Source organism: Molothrus ater, chromosome 21, assembly GCF_012460135.2.
Source record: "Molothrus ater isolate BHLD 08-10-18 breed brown headed cowbird chromosome 21, BPBGC_Mater_1.1, whole genome shotgun sequence".
Lineage (NCBI taxonomy): Eukaryota > Metazoa > Chordata > Aves > Passeriformes > Icteridae > Molothrus > Molothrus ater.
The window spans coordinates 357,747-375,438 of record NC_050498.2 but is presented as its reverse complement, the minus strand read 5'-3'; the positions used below and the strand labels follow the sequence as shown (position 1 = coordinate 375,438).

At 49.0% G+C, this 17,692-nt stretch overlaps 1 protein-coding gene across 8 annotated transcripts in view; it reads left to right on the top strand.

Moving 5' to 3' along the window:
* The window catches only part of TSPOAP1 (TSPO associated protein 1), a 67,123-nt gene extending 51,104 nt beyond the window's left edge, over window positions 1-16,019 (top strand). For 3 of the 8 annotated variants that reach the window (XM_036395113.2, XM_036395107.1, XM_036395112.1), the window contains 9 exons: window positions 162-288; window positions 434-585; window positions 1,033-1,195; window positions 3,408-3,479; window positions 3,840-3,875; window positions 4,764-4,867; window positions 6,615-6,686; window positions 8,157-8,285; window positions 14,733-16,019. In XM_036395113.2, coding sequence (XP_036251006.1) covers window positions 162-288; window positions 434-585; window positions 1,033-1,195; window positions 3,408-3,479; window positions 3,840-3,875; window positions 4,764-4,867; window positions 6,615-6,686; window positions 8,157-8,285; window positions 14,733-14,948 — 1,071 coding nt within the window. In that variant the 3' untranslated portion in view covers window positions 14,949-16,019. Of the gene's footprint in view, window positions 1-161; window positions 289-433; window positions 586-1,032; window positions 1,196-3,407; window positions 3,480-3,839; window positions 3,876-4,763; window positions 4,868-6,614; window positions 6,687-8,156; window positions 8,286-11,379; window positions 11,440-14,732 lie in introns of all 8 variants that reach the window. The other 5 variants (XM_036395111.2, XM_036395108.1, XM_054517022.1 and 2 more) reach the window with 5 other exon arrangements.
* The last annotated feature ends 1,673 nt before the right edge of the window (window positions 16,020-17,692 follow it).

The following is a 17,692-nucleotide window of genomic DNA, read 5'->3' as shown; positions in this document are numbered from 1 at the left end:
CTGTTTTCCAACTCCCTTGGTCTTTCCAGCTCTAGAGTGTCCCTGAAGAGGAATGTTGCATTTGGATGCACTGCTCTTTGTGGAGTGCGTTTGGGCTGAGCGCTGTTCAGGGAGTTGGAAGGCAGAGGCTGCTACTAATTCTCTGCTGGTTCCAATTGCAGGCATCCAGTCATAAAGATTCCAGGGGCCCGGAGCCGCCCGGCACAGCCGCCTGGCAGGCTCCTAGCAGGAGACGGAGCAGGAGTGAGAGAAGAAGCCAAATGCAGAAACCTTTGCTCTCTAGTCCAGGTGAGCAGGAACGGGGAGAGAGGTGGGCAGCAGGAGAGATGGAAGCTCCTGGAAATGGCTGGGGAGAGGCTGGCAGGCAATGCCTGGCCCATGCACTCCTGGGGCAGGGCTGACGTTCTCTCTGCTGTGTTCCCCCTGTGCACAGGCCTTCCAAGGAGCACTGCTCCTGAGACATCTGGCAAAGATGATGGCATTCGGATCTTTGTGGCTCTCTTTGACTACGATCCTGTCTCCATGTCCCCTAACCCTGATGCAGCAGAAGAGGAGCTCCCATTTAAGGAGGGGCAGATCCTGAAAGTAAGAATTTAGTGAACATCTCCTACTCTATGGATCTGTCTGGTGTTCCAGGGAAGCATAAACCTTGGGAGGTCTGCAGTTTCCTCATGAGGGAAGTAAGAGGGGGAGATGCTCATATTTTCTCTCTGGTGACCTTATGGAATGGCTGGAGCCAATGTCAGGGAGGGTTAGGTTGGATATCAGGGAAAGGTTCTTCCCCCAGAGGGTGCTGGGCACTGCCCAGGCCCCCTAGGGAATGGGCAGGGCCCCAAGGCTGCTGGAGCTCCAGGAGCATTTGGACACTGCTCCCAGGGATGCACAGGGTGGGATTGTTGGGGTGTCTGTGCAGGGACAGGGGCTGGACTGGATGGATGATCCTTGTGGGTCCCTTCCAACTCAGGATATTCCATGATTCTTTCTCTGCGCAGCTCAGTCCCTGCAGCATAAACAGTCTATTTCCCTTTGCAGGTTTGTGGAGACAAGGATGCTGATGGTTTTTACAGGGGGGAATGTGCTGGAAGGGAGGGATACATTCCATGCAACATGGTGTCAGAAGTCCCTGTGGAGAGTAGTGAGCTCAAGCAGCAGCTCCTAAAGCAGGGGTTCCTGCCTGCGGACACGGAGAGCCCAGGTACTGTGTATGTGTGTGTCTGTGTGTGCCATGCTCCTGTGGCTCTTTGCTGGAATGTTGGAAGCTCAGTCCTGCTATTGTGTGTGGCCAGTGCAGCCACCAAACCCATTTGGAGGGCTGTCCCTGGATCTGCAGCCTAATTTAGTGGCTGCTCTTTAGCAAGAGCATCTGGCTGGATGTGGGTGTTCCGAGCTCTCAGTTCATCCCTGGCTCCACTGCCAGCATTTGCAGCTGCTCCTGGGCTTGAGGTGTGTGAATTCAGCACAAAGTGAGGCTGAACCTTGCTAGGGACAGGGAAACGGAAGCATTTGAAGAGCAGCTGAAGTATGTGAACAAGAGTTTTCACTCTGTTCCCTCCTTTGTTTTGAAAGCCTGTGAATGGAACTCTTGGGATGACCCTGCTCTTGGGTGAGAGAATCTGTGACTTGGGAATGGAGATGTGAAAGGGGGAGGAAAGGCGTGAGACAGCAAGGTAGGCAGGCAGGAGTGTACACAGAGCAGATCTGGTGGTTGGGTTCCTCCTTACTTACTCCCTGAAGTATGTGGTCAGTGCCTTGTGCACTGCAGAGGCTTTCCTGTTCCTTCCCTCTCATGTACTCAGAGAGGAGAGGGAGCAGCCCTGGGATGTGCAGCCAGCGCAGCTCAGACTGAGTCAGGCTTGGTGGCTGTGAGCTGCCCCTGCTGTGAATCCCAGTGTTCCTGTGCCTCTCCCTCATGCCTGCCACCCCTCATCGTGCACTCCTCTGTGCACCCTCTATTGCCAGTGCCAATTGTGGGATCTGCTCCACTTGTTAAAACACCAGGATATTCCTGGTTTGGCTGGTCCCTGTTTCCCTGCAAGTTCAGCAATGAAAAATAGCACAAGTGTTGGTCATGGCAAAGGTAAGCCCTGACATTGCCTGAGCTGGGAAAAAAGCCCAAATCAACTTAAAAATAAGAAAACTCGAGGAAAAAACAAAAAGGAGAAATCCAACTTGTTCCTATTTCTGTGGAGGGAGACTAACAGACCCTTAAGGTCCTTTCTCACCCAAACCATTCTATGATTCTGAGGGACTGACAGTGCTCAGCTCCTAAATGTTAGTCCCTGGAAAGTTGATCCTGAGCAGCACAGGGACTGAAGGAGCCTGATGTTTTCACTGTGTGATTTCTTGAATATGTTTTTAAAGGACAAACATATTCGGTCTCTCCCGTGTCTGAGGAGCGGAGATTTGAGTAAGGTGTTTTTCACATCCATACTCTTTCTCTTGCGTGCATGCCAGAGATGGCTGGATGCCTGTGGTGGCCTGTGTCTCTCAGTGGATACACGAGGGATACTCTGCCCTGTCTCACTGCATAGTCTTGGAAGAGTAAAGGATTTTAATAGCTCTGAGACTTCATTAAACATGACAGGTTTGAAAGTTTTGAGGAAGGTGGTGGTGGTAGTCAATAAGTTGTGTGTGGAGGGAGGGACTGTAGGTTTGGCACTGGTGGGGACACACCTCAAATCCTAGGGGCAGTTCTGGGCCCCTCTTGGTAAGGACGCTGAGGGGCTGGAGCATGTCCAGGAAAGGGAACAGAGAGCCCCAGGAGCAGCTGAGGGAGCTGGGAAGGAGGATCAGGCGGGAGAAAAGGAGGCTCAGAGGGGGTCTTCTGGCTCTGCACAACTCCCTGACAGGAGGGGGTAGCGGGTGCAGGTTGGACCTGATGGTCTTTTTCTAACTGTAGTGGTTCTTTGATTCCTTGGCAGTTGGGCTGGCTGTACCTCTGCTGTTTTCCTGCTGCCATAACAAGGCTGTCACAGCCTTGTAACTAAGGAAGTGCCTTGGAGGGGTTGGTCTGGGCACTCCTTAGGTTCATTTGGGATTTCATCCAGTCCTGACCCTGCTCAGTGCAGAAGCTTTAGCTGGGTATTAATGGTACAAGGCTTTATTTTGTCCTTATGGTGCTGCTTCTGAAAGCTGAGGAGCAGCAAAGTGTGTCTGCTCTGAGCTGTGGACTGCCTAAAAGGTGTAAGTACAGTGTGGATTTCTCTGTGTATTTGGGATGTGGATCACAGCTCCTCTGAGTCCACATATGAGGCCCAGAGGGCTTTGCCCACAGAAATCCTGTTGTCAGCCTCCCAGGGGAGGCATGTCATCTCTGTCCCCTGTTCACTATTCAAGATGCTTCTCACTTTCCATTCACTGTCTGTTTCTCTTGTCTATTTATTTGCTTTTTTGGTGTTTTTATTAAGGAAATGGCACATTTTCTCCACCTCCACGCCGCCAAACTGTCCCTCCTCCAAAGCCCAGACGCTCCAAGAAAGGTCTGTGTCACCCACTGCTTCCTCTTTGGTTTTTGCTATAGGATTACAGACTGCATTGAATTTTTACTACTTGCTTTCAGGACCCTCAGATGTTTATATGACTGCTAGGAAGTGGAAAGAGAGCCCATCCCTGTGCTGGTGTTAAGTTTTTAACAACAGTGATGTCTTTCATAGTTTGGAGCTTGACCTGTGCTTCTTGTTACGTTCCTGAGTCCTGGTTACTGGTGTAGACTTTGAGTTGCATGAACAGTTTGCTTCTGTTGTTTGCTGTCTTGGTGCTCTTTTTTACTGTTTATCAGTTGTGTCATGTGGTCACTGTTGGAGATGAGCTCTTACTGATGAGGCATTTTCTTCCCTCAGCAGGGCTGGACAAACAGGAATGCAAGTCTCAGCCAGGTGAGAAGCGCTTTTACGGGGGAGTAGGTAATGCATGATAGAATTACAGATGTGTTTTGTGGTCAAGGGCCAGTGTGACACCCTGTGGTGCTGCTTCTAAGCACTGTAACAAAAAGGTTTAGTTCTTTTTGTTTAGTGGTGGGTGCAGAACGGTTTGGGTGAGCAAGGGGTGCTTCCAGGGGGAGTGCACCAGTTGTTTTACTCTGGGGGGAGCAGGGCAGTCTCTCACTCATCACATGCTGTGGTCCCTATGATCCAAGAGACACTGAGAGGGTGCTCCCTCTTCTGAGGGGCATCATCTCTTTATATCCAGAGAGGCCCAGTGTGCAAACCCTTTGCCAGCCCATCTGGTGCTGACCCAAAAGAGAGTTTAAATCCATGAACGTGTGTTTTCTGTAGCACCAGACTTGGCTTTTGTAGGCGCAGGGCAGGTCTGTAGGTAATGGGTTTGAGCAGGCAGGAGATTTGGGATGGCAAGGCCTGGACTTCCCTGTGTGCTGGTTCCTGGCTCTTGGAGGATAAATTTTGTAGCTTAATAGCAGAACATTGTGTAGTGGGAGGAGAAATGTCCTTTCAAGACACTGTAAAGGGACAGCTGTTCTCTGTGTGTGTGTGTGAGTAAATAGAAAACATAAAATAATACATTCCTGTACATATAAACAGAGCACCAGGATGAGAGGATGGATGGATGTCCCCACTTTTGTGCTTATGAGGCAATGAAGAAGATCAGAAAACTGTTTTACCAAATGGCTCTAAAGTCTCTCTCCACTCAGTTCCCCCCCTGTATTCTTTTTGCACAGACCACTATAAGAATGGTGAAGGAGTTGCTGTGATTTGGGATTTTGTCCTAGTATTTCCATCTAAGAATATTTTATTTTTCTCCTGCAGGGCAGAAACATAAAGACATTGAAGCAGAGCTGCTGACTCCTCACAGGATGGTGGCTGCCTTTGACTACAACCCAAAGGAGAGCTCTCCTAACACAGATGTGGAGGTAAACACCAGCTGCTCCCCCCCTTTTCAGAGGTTTCTTTCCTTTCTCTTTTTTTCCTTCCTTTCCTTTCTCTTTTTTCCTTCTCTCTCAAGACATTCAGCACTTTGGTCCAACCAGAGTCTCAGTGAAACTGTGTGAGTATTCATTGCATCCTTTAGTGATCAGACAGGACTGAGCAGATCTGGGGCAGGAGGAAGCAGCTTCTACTGGTAGCAACTGATCCAGGAAACACTCTGGGAAAAGGAAAAACCTGCTTAAGTGTTTGAAAGCACTTTTGACACTTAATTTGAACGTGACTTTAGTGTTAACTATCTGTGTAGGTCTTTGTTCAAGCAAAAAGATTTACCTCCAGTTTAATATACTAGTTTGCAAAGTTCTTCTTTTCAAGCAATTCCTACATATAGAATGACAGAATCATGGAAAGGGATGGGTTGGAGGAGATCTTAAAGCCCATCTCATCCCACCCCCTACCATGAGCAGGGACACCTTCCACTAGACCAGGTTGCTCCTTCTGGCCTGGTCTTGGACACTTCCAGGGATGGGAAGGGGTATAATCTAAACAGGGAAGGATACAATCCAAACAGTAGTTTTGTGGATAAATCAGTTCCAGGTAGAAAGGTGGCAATGCAGAATCCTTTCTGCAAAAAGAGATGAGCACATGATCTGTTCTCTGTTCCTCCAAGCTGTGTTTGCTCTCAGAGCAAACATAAACACAGGGTTTGGATTCCTATCCTTTCCCTTCATCCACAAGGAGTGTCTGGCCAACAGAGAGCACAGCTTAGGGAATGCTTGCCTCCCAAGCTGTGTCTCCTGCCCAGAGAGACACAGCTGAGGACAGAGTGTTTTAGGATGGTGGAATATCTTGGGAGAGACACAATGTGAGCATGTATCCAGCCACCGAACACTTTTGAACCCTTGTCACTGAGGAGGTGACTGTGCTTTTTGCAGTGATTTGCTCTTTTAGAACTCTTTTGGACAAGAGCTTAAATTACTGAAACAAGCTGGTAGAGTTCTGTGGGAGATGCTCCACAGGAGCGACCTGCAGCCTCAAGAGATTAAATTGAGGACTAGGGATATATTATTGTAAATATCTTGGAAGTAGATCCCTTCCAGCTGACACCTGTGAAGTGTCAGAGCGTCTTAAGTGGGACTCAGCCTGTTTGGAGCCTCCACTGGGCAGCTTTTTCCATTAAAAGAGACTGGTGACATCTTTTTCTTTAGCCTTATGCCCCATGGAGCATATGCTGGGGTGTCTGACAGAGCAGAGGGTGTGACAGTGAAGGGTCACTGTGTGCTGTGCTCCTGTTCCGTGTCCAGGCTAAACCACCCTGTTTGTATGCATTCCTGCTAGTGACTAGTCCCTAAGTGCTGCATACAAAACAGGCTCATCCAAGGGAGGAGGATTTGTAATTATACTTAAAGAAATGGACAGTATTTCTGGTGCTTGCTGAGCTTGTCCTCAGTGCACCTTTCCAGAGCAGGTGGTAGGTACTATTTTGAAACCTTATTAAAATTGGTTTTAAAATGGGCTTTGCTCTTGTCTTAATTTATGAAATGCTTCCCTAGCAATGAATTCCAGAGTTATCCACTTCAGTTTCCCTCCTGCATCCTGGTCCTGCAAGACCAAACACAGTGGGCTCCCTCCCCTGGAGTAAGATTGGGCAAGAAGCCAAGGGGAGCCCGTGTTCCTGGTGAGTAATTCCAGGCACTGCTTTTCCTGTCACCTCTGTTCTCTGGCTCTTTGCAGGCTGAACTGACCTTCAGTGCTGGGGACATTATCACTGTCTTTGGGTCCATGGATGATGATGGATTCTACTATGTAAGTGCAGGGCTTGGGAAGGTCCTGTGGTTACACTGGAAATTGTTGGAGTTCGCGGAGTGGCAGGGAAGCAGAAATCAGGGCACAACATATCCTGCTTTTGAGAAAAACATAAACCCCTCTCTACTTAGTGCTGGGCAGCCTGTTTCTGGAGCTCATTTCTCCTGCTATAAATGCGGTATTACAGAGTCTTGGAATGGTTTGGGGAAGGGACCTTAAAGCTCATCCTGTTCCACCCCCTGCCGTGGGCAGGGACACCTTCCACTGTCCCAGGTTGCTCCAAGCCCCGTCCAGCCTGGCCTTCGATGCTTCCATGGATCCAGAGGTAGCCACAGCTTCTCTGGGCATCCTGTTCCAAGGCCTCAGCACACTCATAGCCAGGAATTCCTTCCCAATATCCCATCTATTCCTGCCCTCTGGCAGTGGGAAGCCATTGTCCCTTGTCCTGTCTCTCTGTCCCTTGTCCCCAGTCTGTCTCCAGCTCTCCTGGAGCTCCTTTAGGCCCTGGAAGGGGCTCTGAGGTCTCCCTTGGAACCTTTTCTCCTCCAGGGGAGTCCCGGGGTATCCCAGGCTGGCTCCAGAGCAGAGGGGCTCCAGCCCTGAGAGCATTGCTATGGTCTTTAAACATCCCAGTGGTTCTGAGTTTATTTTTTGGTATCAATTGCCTGCAGGTTTCCCAAAGCCTTGCCTGCATTTTTCTATGCACACACCAGCTGAACCAGCACCTGCTCTGAGCTAACATTTCACCAGGCACTTGGACACTTGGGCCAGAGGCTGGAATGGTGATCCAAGTAAGCAGACACATTCCTGGGGCTGTGCCCTCCAGCTGTGTGCCAAACTTGAGCCTTAGCCCTTGGATCATCCACCTTTTCCTGCATGGGAAACACTGTGCCTTCACGCATCTGACTTAAGGTTGAGCTCCAGGTTAAGTCTGAGGGCATCACTGAGAATGTTTTGTTTGATCCTTTTATAGTGTTGGACAAGCAGCAATGCTGCGGTGGGTTTTGTCTTACCCAACCACCTCCTGTTGAACTGGATAAATATTTGTAGGAGTACAATACAATACTGGGCCTCTGTGGTCATGGATGCAATGCCTACAGTACATTGTAGTATTGCCTCATTCTTTAAAGACATCAGTAAATACCAGGGCAAATCAAAGGCCTCTAGGACACCCGTGGCACAGTCACATTGCAGTATGGTAGCGGAGATTTTGAGTTTGTAGAAATCACCTTTGTCACAATTTGCTGTCATCTCTCCTTCCTTTTCTCTCTTCTGTGTTCCTGTGCTCTGAATTGTTCCACAACTAAGCAAGGATGTGAGTTCTGGAATTTTCTGAGGATCCTCCCTATGTGGGTGTGTTCTGGACTTGTCTCAGCCTACAGCCCAACCTTCTCTGCAGGGCACTGCACCTCAAGTTGTTATTTATGTCTCCAGGAAAGCTGATGTGAGAATTTATTGTTGATCTTGCAGGGAGAGCTGAACCAACAGAGAGGCCTTGTCCCATCCAACTTCCTGGAAGCTGTTCCTTTGGATGGCGGCACAGACAAGGAATTCCATTCCAAAGAGAAAGAAGCTTCTCCACTGAGTGCTGAGAGCCAGGTGAGATGTGTGACTGCATGGCACTGCTGTCCAGGCTGGGCTGTGGCTGGAGCCTGTGCATTGCATGGCATGCAGCACCCATGGGATCACTGAACTTACTGCATGGAGCCTGTTCATCCCAAGGGAGTGCCAGGAGCTCTTCCCAAAGACTTACTTGTAGTGCAGAAAGTGGCACAAAACAGCACCTGCTGGGGCCTTAGTGTGGTCAGATAGGCAAGGAGTATTCAAATCCTACCAGCAAATTGTTTAGATCCACTGAAAGGTCAGTGGGAAAATCCGACTGGAAGGAAAGGTTCAAACAGCTCCCCAGGCACATTAAATTCCTTAAATATTACTATATCCATGCCAAGGAGTTCTGGAATTAGCAACACCCAAACACCAATGTTTTTCCATCCACCCCTAGTTAGATATATCTTAATCCAGGCTGAGATGCTTCTGGATAAATTCAGAACACACTGAGGAGTTTCCCAAGCAGATCTAGGGGATGGATCCTATGGTTTCAAAAGCATTCCCCAGAGTCAAGGAATTCAAAGGTTAAATTAACCCCTTGCATTGTATTGCTGAGACTCTTGGAATAAAGGCTTTAGTGGGAGACTGGGGTCATGCCAGGGGCTGAGGCTAAAAGTGCAGCAGCTCTTTTGTCATTCCTGGATCCCCAGTGCTGTCTCACTGTGGAGAGGGAGGCAGGAGGGACCCAGCTTGGTCCCACCTCACATGGGCTCAACCGTCAGTCCTTCTTGGGAAGTTGTTGGCCCTGTCATGTGGTGTCAGACCCACATGAGTCAGAGCAGGTTGGCTTTGAGCCATCCTTAGGGAAGTAGGTGGCCCTGAATCCCTGAATCCTGCTTTGTTGAACTCCCCACTGGTGCCATCCCAGCTTTCTGCTCTCTGCAGCATTTCTTGGCCTTTTTTTCATGCTCAGCTCTTCCTGTTCTCTGTATCTATATCTCTATCTTCAAATGCTGCCTGGTCTTCCTTCACCTCAGCCCTATCCCTTGCTTCCTGGCATTCCAGGCTTTGTGGGTACAGGATTTGCACTCCAGCCTTGATGTCTTCTCAGGCAGAGCAGCCTGGCTCAGATAATGAGGTTTGTGGGCAGTTTGCTGGATCATCTGCTGACCTCAGCAGCTCTCTGGGGTCCTTGTGCTCCCCTGCTGGGGAATCACAGGTTAATCAGCTGTTACTGCCAGGGTTTAAGAGCCCAGATGTCACCCAGGTCTAACCTCCCTGGGCGTTAACAAGGATGCAGAGTGGGGCTCTTTCTTCAGTTTCCCTCTCAAAATTATTTACTCTTACCAAATGACTCATCTGTTGAAATAGAGGGTGCCAAAGGAGACCTCAAGCAGTAAAATAAAGATGGAATTCTAAGTGTAATTTAGTGCAGATCTTCCCTCTGGCATCAACTAGCAGCCACAGGGCCTGTTTCAGATTCCAGGGGTTGTTATTCTAGCCCCAGCCCACATCCTCCAGGGACCAGGGAGAGTTCAGGTAACTTTGTCTGCCACTGGCATGTGTGAAGTGTTTGCAAAGCCAAACCCACTTTCCTCTCTGTTCTCTGCTGCTGAGTTCAGTGGGTGACTGATGCCCTGCACAGGCACTTTGGCCCACATACCCTTGCATGCTGAAGATTGGAAGCTCTTTTGCTATGTTTCATGACATTTTTAAACACAAGCACCTTTCAGCTGTGTTAAAGACAACCCATATAAAATAGACACATTTCAGGTTTGCCCACCCTTCAAACCTTTCCATTTGTCTCTATTCCTCTGTGCCTGAGATCCAAGGGAGCCTCCTCTTACACTGGCTCTGACTTTTGGGTGCACAGAGCAGGAACCTGTTTGGTTTGGTAGTTTTGCTACTATCCTGATCCATGAACTGCTGTTCTCTGTATTTGGAGGACTGGAAAATTCAGATAATGATGATTAAACAAATTTTATTTTAGTGGGAATCAGCTTGAGCTCTCTAGGCATGACTGTAGCTAATTCTGCATTGTGCCAGCCTGGCTCCTGTCCTGCTGCCTCCCTGCTTCTCCTGGACACCTGTCCCAGGGGATTCTGGCTCAGCACCCCCAGCACTCCTTCCATTTGTGCTTTGCAATCCAGACCTGTCTAAAAAGCTTCCAAACAGGAAGGGCACGTTTGCCCCCTGTTAAAAGTGGTATATTTACCCTGCTCAGAGACAAAGTGGAATTAATTAACTGCATTTAAGTGTGTTTAATGATTCCTGAAGAAACAGAACCTGACTCCACAGTGGTTTTGGCTGTTACAGCAGTCACAGCGTCCCAACCTGTGGGCAGAAAACCTCAGGGGAAAGGCAGAAGAAAGAAATACCTCCTGCAAAACAGACATACTCCACATCCATCCCTGAGCTGGAATAAACTCTCCCAGTGATACAGTCATGCCTGAGGCTTTCCAAATTCCTGTAGCACTTTCACCCCATGGAGTTAAGGAAAACTGGCTTGTTCAACTTGCTGTTAGCAGAGCAGGCTCCCTGCAAATTCCCAGTCCCAGCTTGAGCCCTGGCACCTCAGGGGGGATGTGTGTGTACCATGGCAGAGCTTTGGACTTGGTTACAGCTCGTTCCAGTTGCAACAGAAGCTTCTCCATGAGTGATTTTTAAATCACTTGTAATTTCTTGGATGTGATGTTCTTACCTTACCTGTTCTTCACACTTCCCTTCTCCTTGCTGCCCTACCAAAGGCCTGTGAATAAGGACAATTTATTTCCAAATTGAACTGGGGAAGGTGGATCATTTTTAATTATTTCTGAGTAAATCTTAAAATGCTGGCAACTGAAAAGGTGAAGCAATTGAGCTTACAAACTGACAACATTTGGGGATTAGAATAAACAAACAAAAACAGCATAAAGGGGAGGATCCAAGAAGTTCTGGTCACAGCCAGGGCCCAAAACACTCATGCTTACCAGCTCAGAGCAGCTGCTTTAACACTGTTCCTGTTGATGGAATATTTTTCCATTACTAACATGTGGTTTCTGTCAAAGACTGATTGTAAAGCACCTTCAGAAAGTGTTTGATTCTAACTGATTTCATGTATTTATTTCTGCCTGTGTTACGCACCCGGGATGGTTCTTTTCTTCAGAGAATGAGGAAGAGAAGAGTCCAGTGATAGATATGAATGATACATAGAGAGAGCAACCATGTAAGTGTGTGAGACCTTCAACCTTCCACCCAGCTCAGCACCTCAAAGGCTCCTGCACCTGGAGTTGGCTTCTATTCTTGTTTGTAGTCTGACTGGCTGGTTTGGGGCTGTGGTGGCAAATCCACCTTCAGGTCTGATGTCAGACCTTTCACTGCCACCTGGGTTCTGTGGTAAAGACAAACCATTCAGCACATGAAGTGCAGTTGGCTGGAACAATTATCTGGTGGTTTTGGGACCAGGATGGGACTGTGCTGGATATTCAGGTTTGGGAAGGACCTGCTTTGTAATTCAGCTTGGCCCTTCTGTTCTCATCAACAGCCAAAGCGTCATTTGGCCTTTGCAAGGTCATCCTCAGTCTGAGCTCACTTCATGTTCAGCCTGGGGTTTTTTCCCTCTGGATTTTACTCCTTCCTGAGAATAGTCCTGAAAAATCCCTGCCCACCATCCATTTAAGAAAATAGTAACATTGAGGCCCTAAAACCAACCTTGTGTGGATAATTGTTCTGGGGCTGGGTGGGTGAGACCCCTGGTTTTGGGGACCAGCAGGAGCAGTCTTTGTTTTCCTTAGTTTCAAATGTTTGTTTTTCAGAAATTGTGTTAATCAGTAACACCTGAGAGAGTACTAAAACCATCCCTGAAAACTGACATCACTCTTGTGTTTATCACTCTAATAACTTGTATGAGATTTCGACAGAGCAGTTTTTCCTTTGTCTCTCTTAGAGAAGAACCCCCAATTTTCATATGATTTTTCTCTTACCACATGAATCTGTGAGCTGGTTCTGTTGCTTTCATGCCACATAGAGACCTCTGAGAAGAGGAGAAATTGTTTGTGGGGCCACTTCAGCTCTGTCCTGAAACTGTTCCGTCTTTACCAAAAAAGTGTTTTCCAGTGGTGCATGGACAGAACCTCCACTGCCCTGGCTGCACAGGGGCCTTTACATCCCTCCTACATCACTCCCTGAGTGTTGATGAGCCCCTTCTGATGCTAGCCCAGTACTTTTGGACATTTTATCCAAGGATTCTTTGTTGCACAAATCATAGTTTCTGGAGTAGAACTTGGGGATTCTTTCTTTTGCTCCCAGCTAAGAGAGTGAGCTCCAATTTAGCCCTCCCCTGGCTTTCTTTTTTCTTTGCCTCCGCAAATCTTGCATTTCTGGCTGCATATGGTTCATCTGGATTTATTTGGGTTTACTCCAGGACTCCTCAGACCTGACTAACACTGGGCTTATCAGCACCAAGTGCTGTTCTTTGCACAGTGGAGCTGCCAGGACAGACAGAGGTTGCAGCTGTTGCTGCAGCATTGGTTGGAGTGGACCTTTCAGGCAGAATGCAGCTTTCCCAAAGGCCAGCCTGGGCCATCCATCAGCATGTGTGACATTCTGCAGCATGTCCTGGACAGCAGCTGGCCTTAGGGCACAGTGCTGCACACCTGGAGTGTTGCAGGAGTGCCTTGGAAAGCAACATTTTCAGGTGAACAGAATGTGAGCTTGGGAAAAGTCAACTGTGGGATTGGTTACTATCATGGGGAGAGGCAGAGAGGAGTTCCAGCTCTGTCCTGTAATTCAGGTAAGGGAGAGTGATGGCACTGGCACAACTCAGTGATTGCTGTGAGGCAGAAGTTGACTCTCAGTTTTGTGGAGTTGGGAGGGGTCACAAATTCACTCCAAGATGGAGCTCCCTGTGCTCCTGCCCACTCAGGACTGACTCCATGGGTGTTGTAGGTGCTGAGTCTCATCCAGAGCAGAGATTTGTGCTCGTCCTGGGCCAGAGGTGCTTCATGCCTGCAGCAGCCTGACCAGCACAGCTTCCACCTGTGAGGGGAGGAGAGGTTGCAGCCACTGGCTGCTCCTGGTCCCAAAGGAGGTGGGTGCTGAACCAGCACTAGGGTGGCAGAGCAGAGTTGCTTTGACTTTCCACCCTGGGAAACTTTTATTTAAAGTCCCCACAGGGCATGAGCATGGCTGTGCTGGAGTGGGGCAGCAATGCTCTGGGCTCTGCTTCTGCCTTACTCAGCTGCTTGCCCTGGACACAGAGCAGGACCAGGACCAGGCACATCCAGTCCTGCCCAGGGGCTGCTGCTGAGATCTGCACACAGTTACCAGCTGGAGTCTGATCTTGAGGAGTGCTTCCACTCAGGCAGAGAGTCCTGCTGGCACTGTCACCATCTCACATTCCCTCTGGGGCTTTGGCTCCTGCAGACCTGTGAGGGACTCAGTGAGGCCCAGGTAGAGGGATGCTGAGGGTGTAATGTTCCAATGTCAAAGGACTCTTTCCTGGCACAGGTCCAGCCACTCTCATCTTGTGTTTTGGGGGATGCCAAGACAGGATGTACAGCTGGAGCTCGGAAGCTGCTGGTTTGTGAAAGCTGTGTGGAAGAGAAGGCAGTGAGGCTAAGGCTCTCCTAGGCCTCAGAAACTCAGAGCCTCTTCCCTGGGGAGCTTCACAGCCTGTTGGGAAAGGTTGACCTGCCAGATTGGTAATTGTCACTGTCTGGACAGCTAAGCCTAGCGAGAGGAGATTGTGGAAGGAAGGCTGCTGATAGGAACTGATCTCTCGGTGCTTTGTGAAGAGGAAACTGAGCCCAGGACTAGGGCACATTCTGATTTCGAAAGGAAACAGCACTATTTGAGACTGGTGGGTCCCAATTAACCATCTCAAACACTCGGGAACATTACTGTGTGCCACTTGATCCAAGACATCTCCATGTCCTTCTCCATTGGTGCCACTGCAGAGCACCAGACTTGGCTTTCTGCCCCTCCTGCCTCTGGATCTGCTGGATGCTGAGCAGCCTTGCAGGACCCCCAATTCCTCTTACTACCATGGCTACTATTGAGAAGCCTGAGGGCTTAGCCAGTCTCCTTGACCCTGTGGAGATCTTGTACAGCACTTGTTCTTATGAAATTTGATTTTGTTAATGTCCTGGCTTCTGTCCCAGAGCATGCTGGGACCCCAGCAGGCTCCATGGCTGAGGACTCATGGACTCATCAGTACCTGTCCCCATCCATGCTCTCAGGAGCTGCTTCACTTACTTAGCTGTAGAGCAGCATCTTTCACCATGTACTTAGTGGGTCTTTTGTGCTGTCCTGTTCTTAGCCCAAAGTTCAGGAATTTCAGGAATTCTTAGCTAAGGAAGGATCTGGGTTGTAAGTACAAAATTTAAATCCACTGGAAATTTCCTAAGTGGAACTGCATAGAGGGGAGAAGGCCAGGTTCTCTGGCTGAGGTTTATGTTGGTGTGATCTTCTTCAGCAGCTCTAACTTGTGCTTTTGTCTTTTGTCTCTTTCCCACCTAGCTAAATCCAGGTGGGTCTGTTGATCAGAGCGACTCCTCTCCGTCTCCTCCTCTGCCAGCACCTTCCTGCCTTGTCCCAGGCGAGCAGAGTCCAGAGCAGGCATCGCTGGCCCTCCTCGCCTGCAGTGATGCACCTGGGCAGAGGAAAAAGAAGAGAGGCTTCTTCTTCAAAGGGAAAAACCTCTTCAAAAGACTTGGGTCCAATAAAAAAAACTAACAGGGGGTTTGTTTATTCCATCCAGGCTGCCAACACAGCCCCAGAGACTGAGAGTTCAGGAGAAGCCCTCTGCAATAAGCTGATTATTTTCATAGGGAAGAAGTATGTGTTGAATAGAGAATGTGTTGGAAGGCATGGGAGCTGAGAGCCCCTGGGGAAAAAGTGTGAGGTGTGAGGGCTCAGCTCTGGGATCCAGCATGTTCTGTTCCCTGTAAATATTTTAATTTAATGATTATATTCTGGCTGTAAGTTAGCTAACTGGCTTTTCCCAGCAAAGCCCCAGCCCCTTAGGAGAGATCCCTTGTACTCCATACCTTGGTATTTCTCTGCTCCAAAGGAGGTCGTGTCGTCTCCTTCACTTCCTGCAAAGAAAATTTGCACTTTTCTGTTCCTGTGACTTCCCTTCGCTGTCTCTGGGCTGATGAGTGAGTTCTTATTTGTACTGTAACCCTGTAAATAAGCAGCTGTGCCTCGGAGCATCCCACACTGCCTCAGTCAGCTTCCAGCACGAGGATCCCCGGGGAGGAAGGAGCGATGCCCTGGCGGGGGTCAGTTCTTCAGCGTGGGGGTGGGCTGCTATCAGCTGCTCTTGCCTGGTTCACCTTGACCATGCACTGGCTGGGGACTCCGCCTTATGATTTATTTATCAATTTATTTATCAATTGATTTATTTATCTACCTATTTATTTATTTATTTATTTGTCCGTCTGCCTCTCCACGGTTCCGTTCAGCTGTGTCTGTGAGCTGCTCCTGAGCCAGTGTTGGGAGAGCAGCACTGGGGCTGGGCAGCTTGCACTGTTTTTGTAGGAGATGATGTGTTCCTGCAGTTGAGATGCTGCCCTGTCCAAGCACGGAGGGTTTTGTATGCCATGGTTTCTGTCCCTCCCCATGTTTCTTTCTCTGCATGTTCCAGTGGGTCCTTGTTCTGGGCAGGGCAGTTCCATGAGCTCCGTGAGTGGTGCCAGCACAGTGGCCATGAGTGGTGGTGGTATGGTATGTTTTTATTTAATATCAAATTTTATGATAATAAATTCTATTTTCACAAAATACATTTTCCTTAAAAAAGCCAAAGATTCAGTGATGCTTCTTTGGGGGGGTGGGTGAGGAAATTATACCAACCATATGCACTTTGAGGGTGTTCTGCACCTTCTATATCCCCTTCTCAGAAGGACAGATGTGGCTGTGGATGCTCCAGGTGTGAGGTGAGGGCAGGGGCTGAGGTGGCAGCCCTGGGGATGCAGGACACCAGAGAGGGCTGTGGGTGTGAGGCTGCCCAGAGTGCCTGGGCTGGATCCCTGCACTCCCAGCTCCGCTGGCGTGTGAGCGTTTGGTCAGGGGTGTGGTCCTGCACCTGGAGCCTCTGGGAATCCAGCCAAGGTGCCAGAAGTCACTCTGAGATTTTGGGGGAATTCTGCAGGATTCCCCTGACAGGAAGGACTTGTTTGGGAAGCTGCTGCTCCCTAGAGAGAAATATTCCATGAGGATCTTGATACCACAGTAAGGCACAGTGTCCTGTGGTGAGGGGGAGTCAGGGCAAGGACAGAGCAGAGGCTTTGAAAGGATGAAGTGCTGCAGCTCTGCTGGAGTTTCCATGGCTTCTGGAGCAGCCTCAGTGATGAAACTCGTCAGCAACCCAGAGCTTTATCTGCAGCCTGTCCTCCCATGGAGGAAGTCGTTGCTGTTCTAACTGAATTTACCAACTAGAGTTTCTTAAGTGAGTTGTTGAAGGTCTTTTGAAAGAAACTGTCATTGCTTTTATCAGTTCCTCAGGGGATGAATTGAAGAGCAAAACTTGCAGGCTGAAAAGCAGCTGCTGGAACATTCTGGGGTGTGCCCAGAGCCAGAGGCCCTGTGAAGCCAATGCCTGCTTGGCTCCCTTGCTCCTGGTGCTTCCATCCTCCCCACCCAGCTGAGTCTCTGGGACCACAAGGTGTGTGTTGTGTCTCTACCTCCTGTAAATTTTGCTGGGATAGACCCAGACCCATCATTCAGCAGTCTCCCTAGTTCAGCTGGTTCCCCAACACCAGACAGGTTGTACAGCAAAGCTCAGAGAAGTCTCCATGAAAAAGATTTTAAGATTAAGAGCTTTAAGCTGTTATAGATAAACATGAAAAACTACAAGAAACAAAAAAAGGGGCAAAATAAAGATATAATCCAGATGTTCTTCTTTGCATCCTCTGCTTCTCATCGCTGTGCCATAGCCCAGGTGTGGATGGCACCTCTCTGCTTGGGGGAACTGCTGGTGGCATCAATATATTTCTGTTTCCATTCTCCAGATAAGCAGCATGTAGTCTCTGAGTGCAGGGGTTTAGTGCTTGTGTTGGTGCTCACTGGAAGGCTCAGCCAGGGCCGTGGCCTTTCCCATTCACCCTGATCTGGGAGCAGGGTCACAGTCTCCAAGGAAAGTAAACATTCAAGAGACAAAGCATCCTGCAACCCCCCACTTCCATGGTTTCTGAAGCAGTTGGAGAACAATTTTTTTTTTTTTTTTGAGAGCAGTTTGGTGTGGTGTCTCTCAGAGGTTGATGTAGGAGTTTGTGTGTTTAACATCTTTCCCAGTGACAAAGACACTCATAGGCACCCTGGGCAGTGTCCTGGTGACACCAAGCTGTGTTGGTGGGAGGTGCCCTCCTCACACACTGGAGGGCAGGGACTGGGCATCCATGAAAACAATCTGGACTGCCTGGAGAGGTGGAGCTGTGCAAATCTCATGACACTTAACTAGGCCAAGTAAAAGGTCCTAC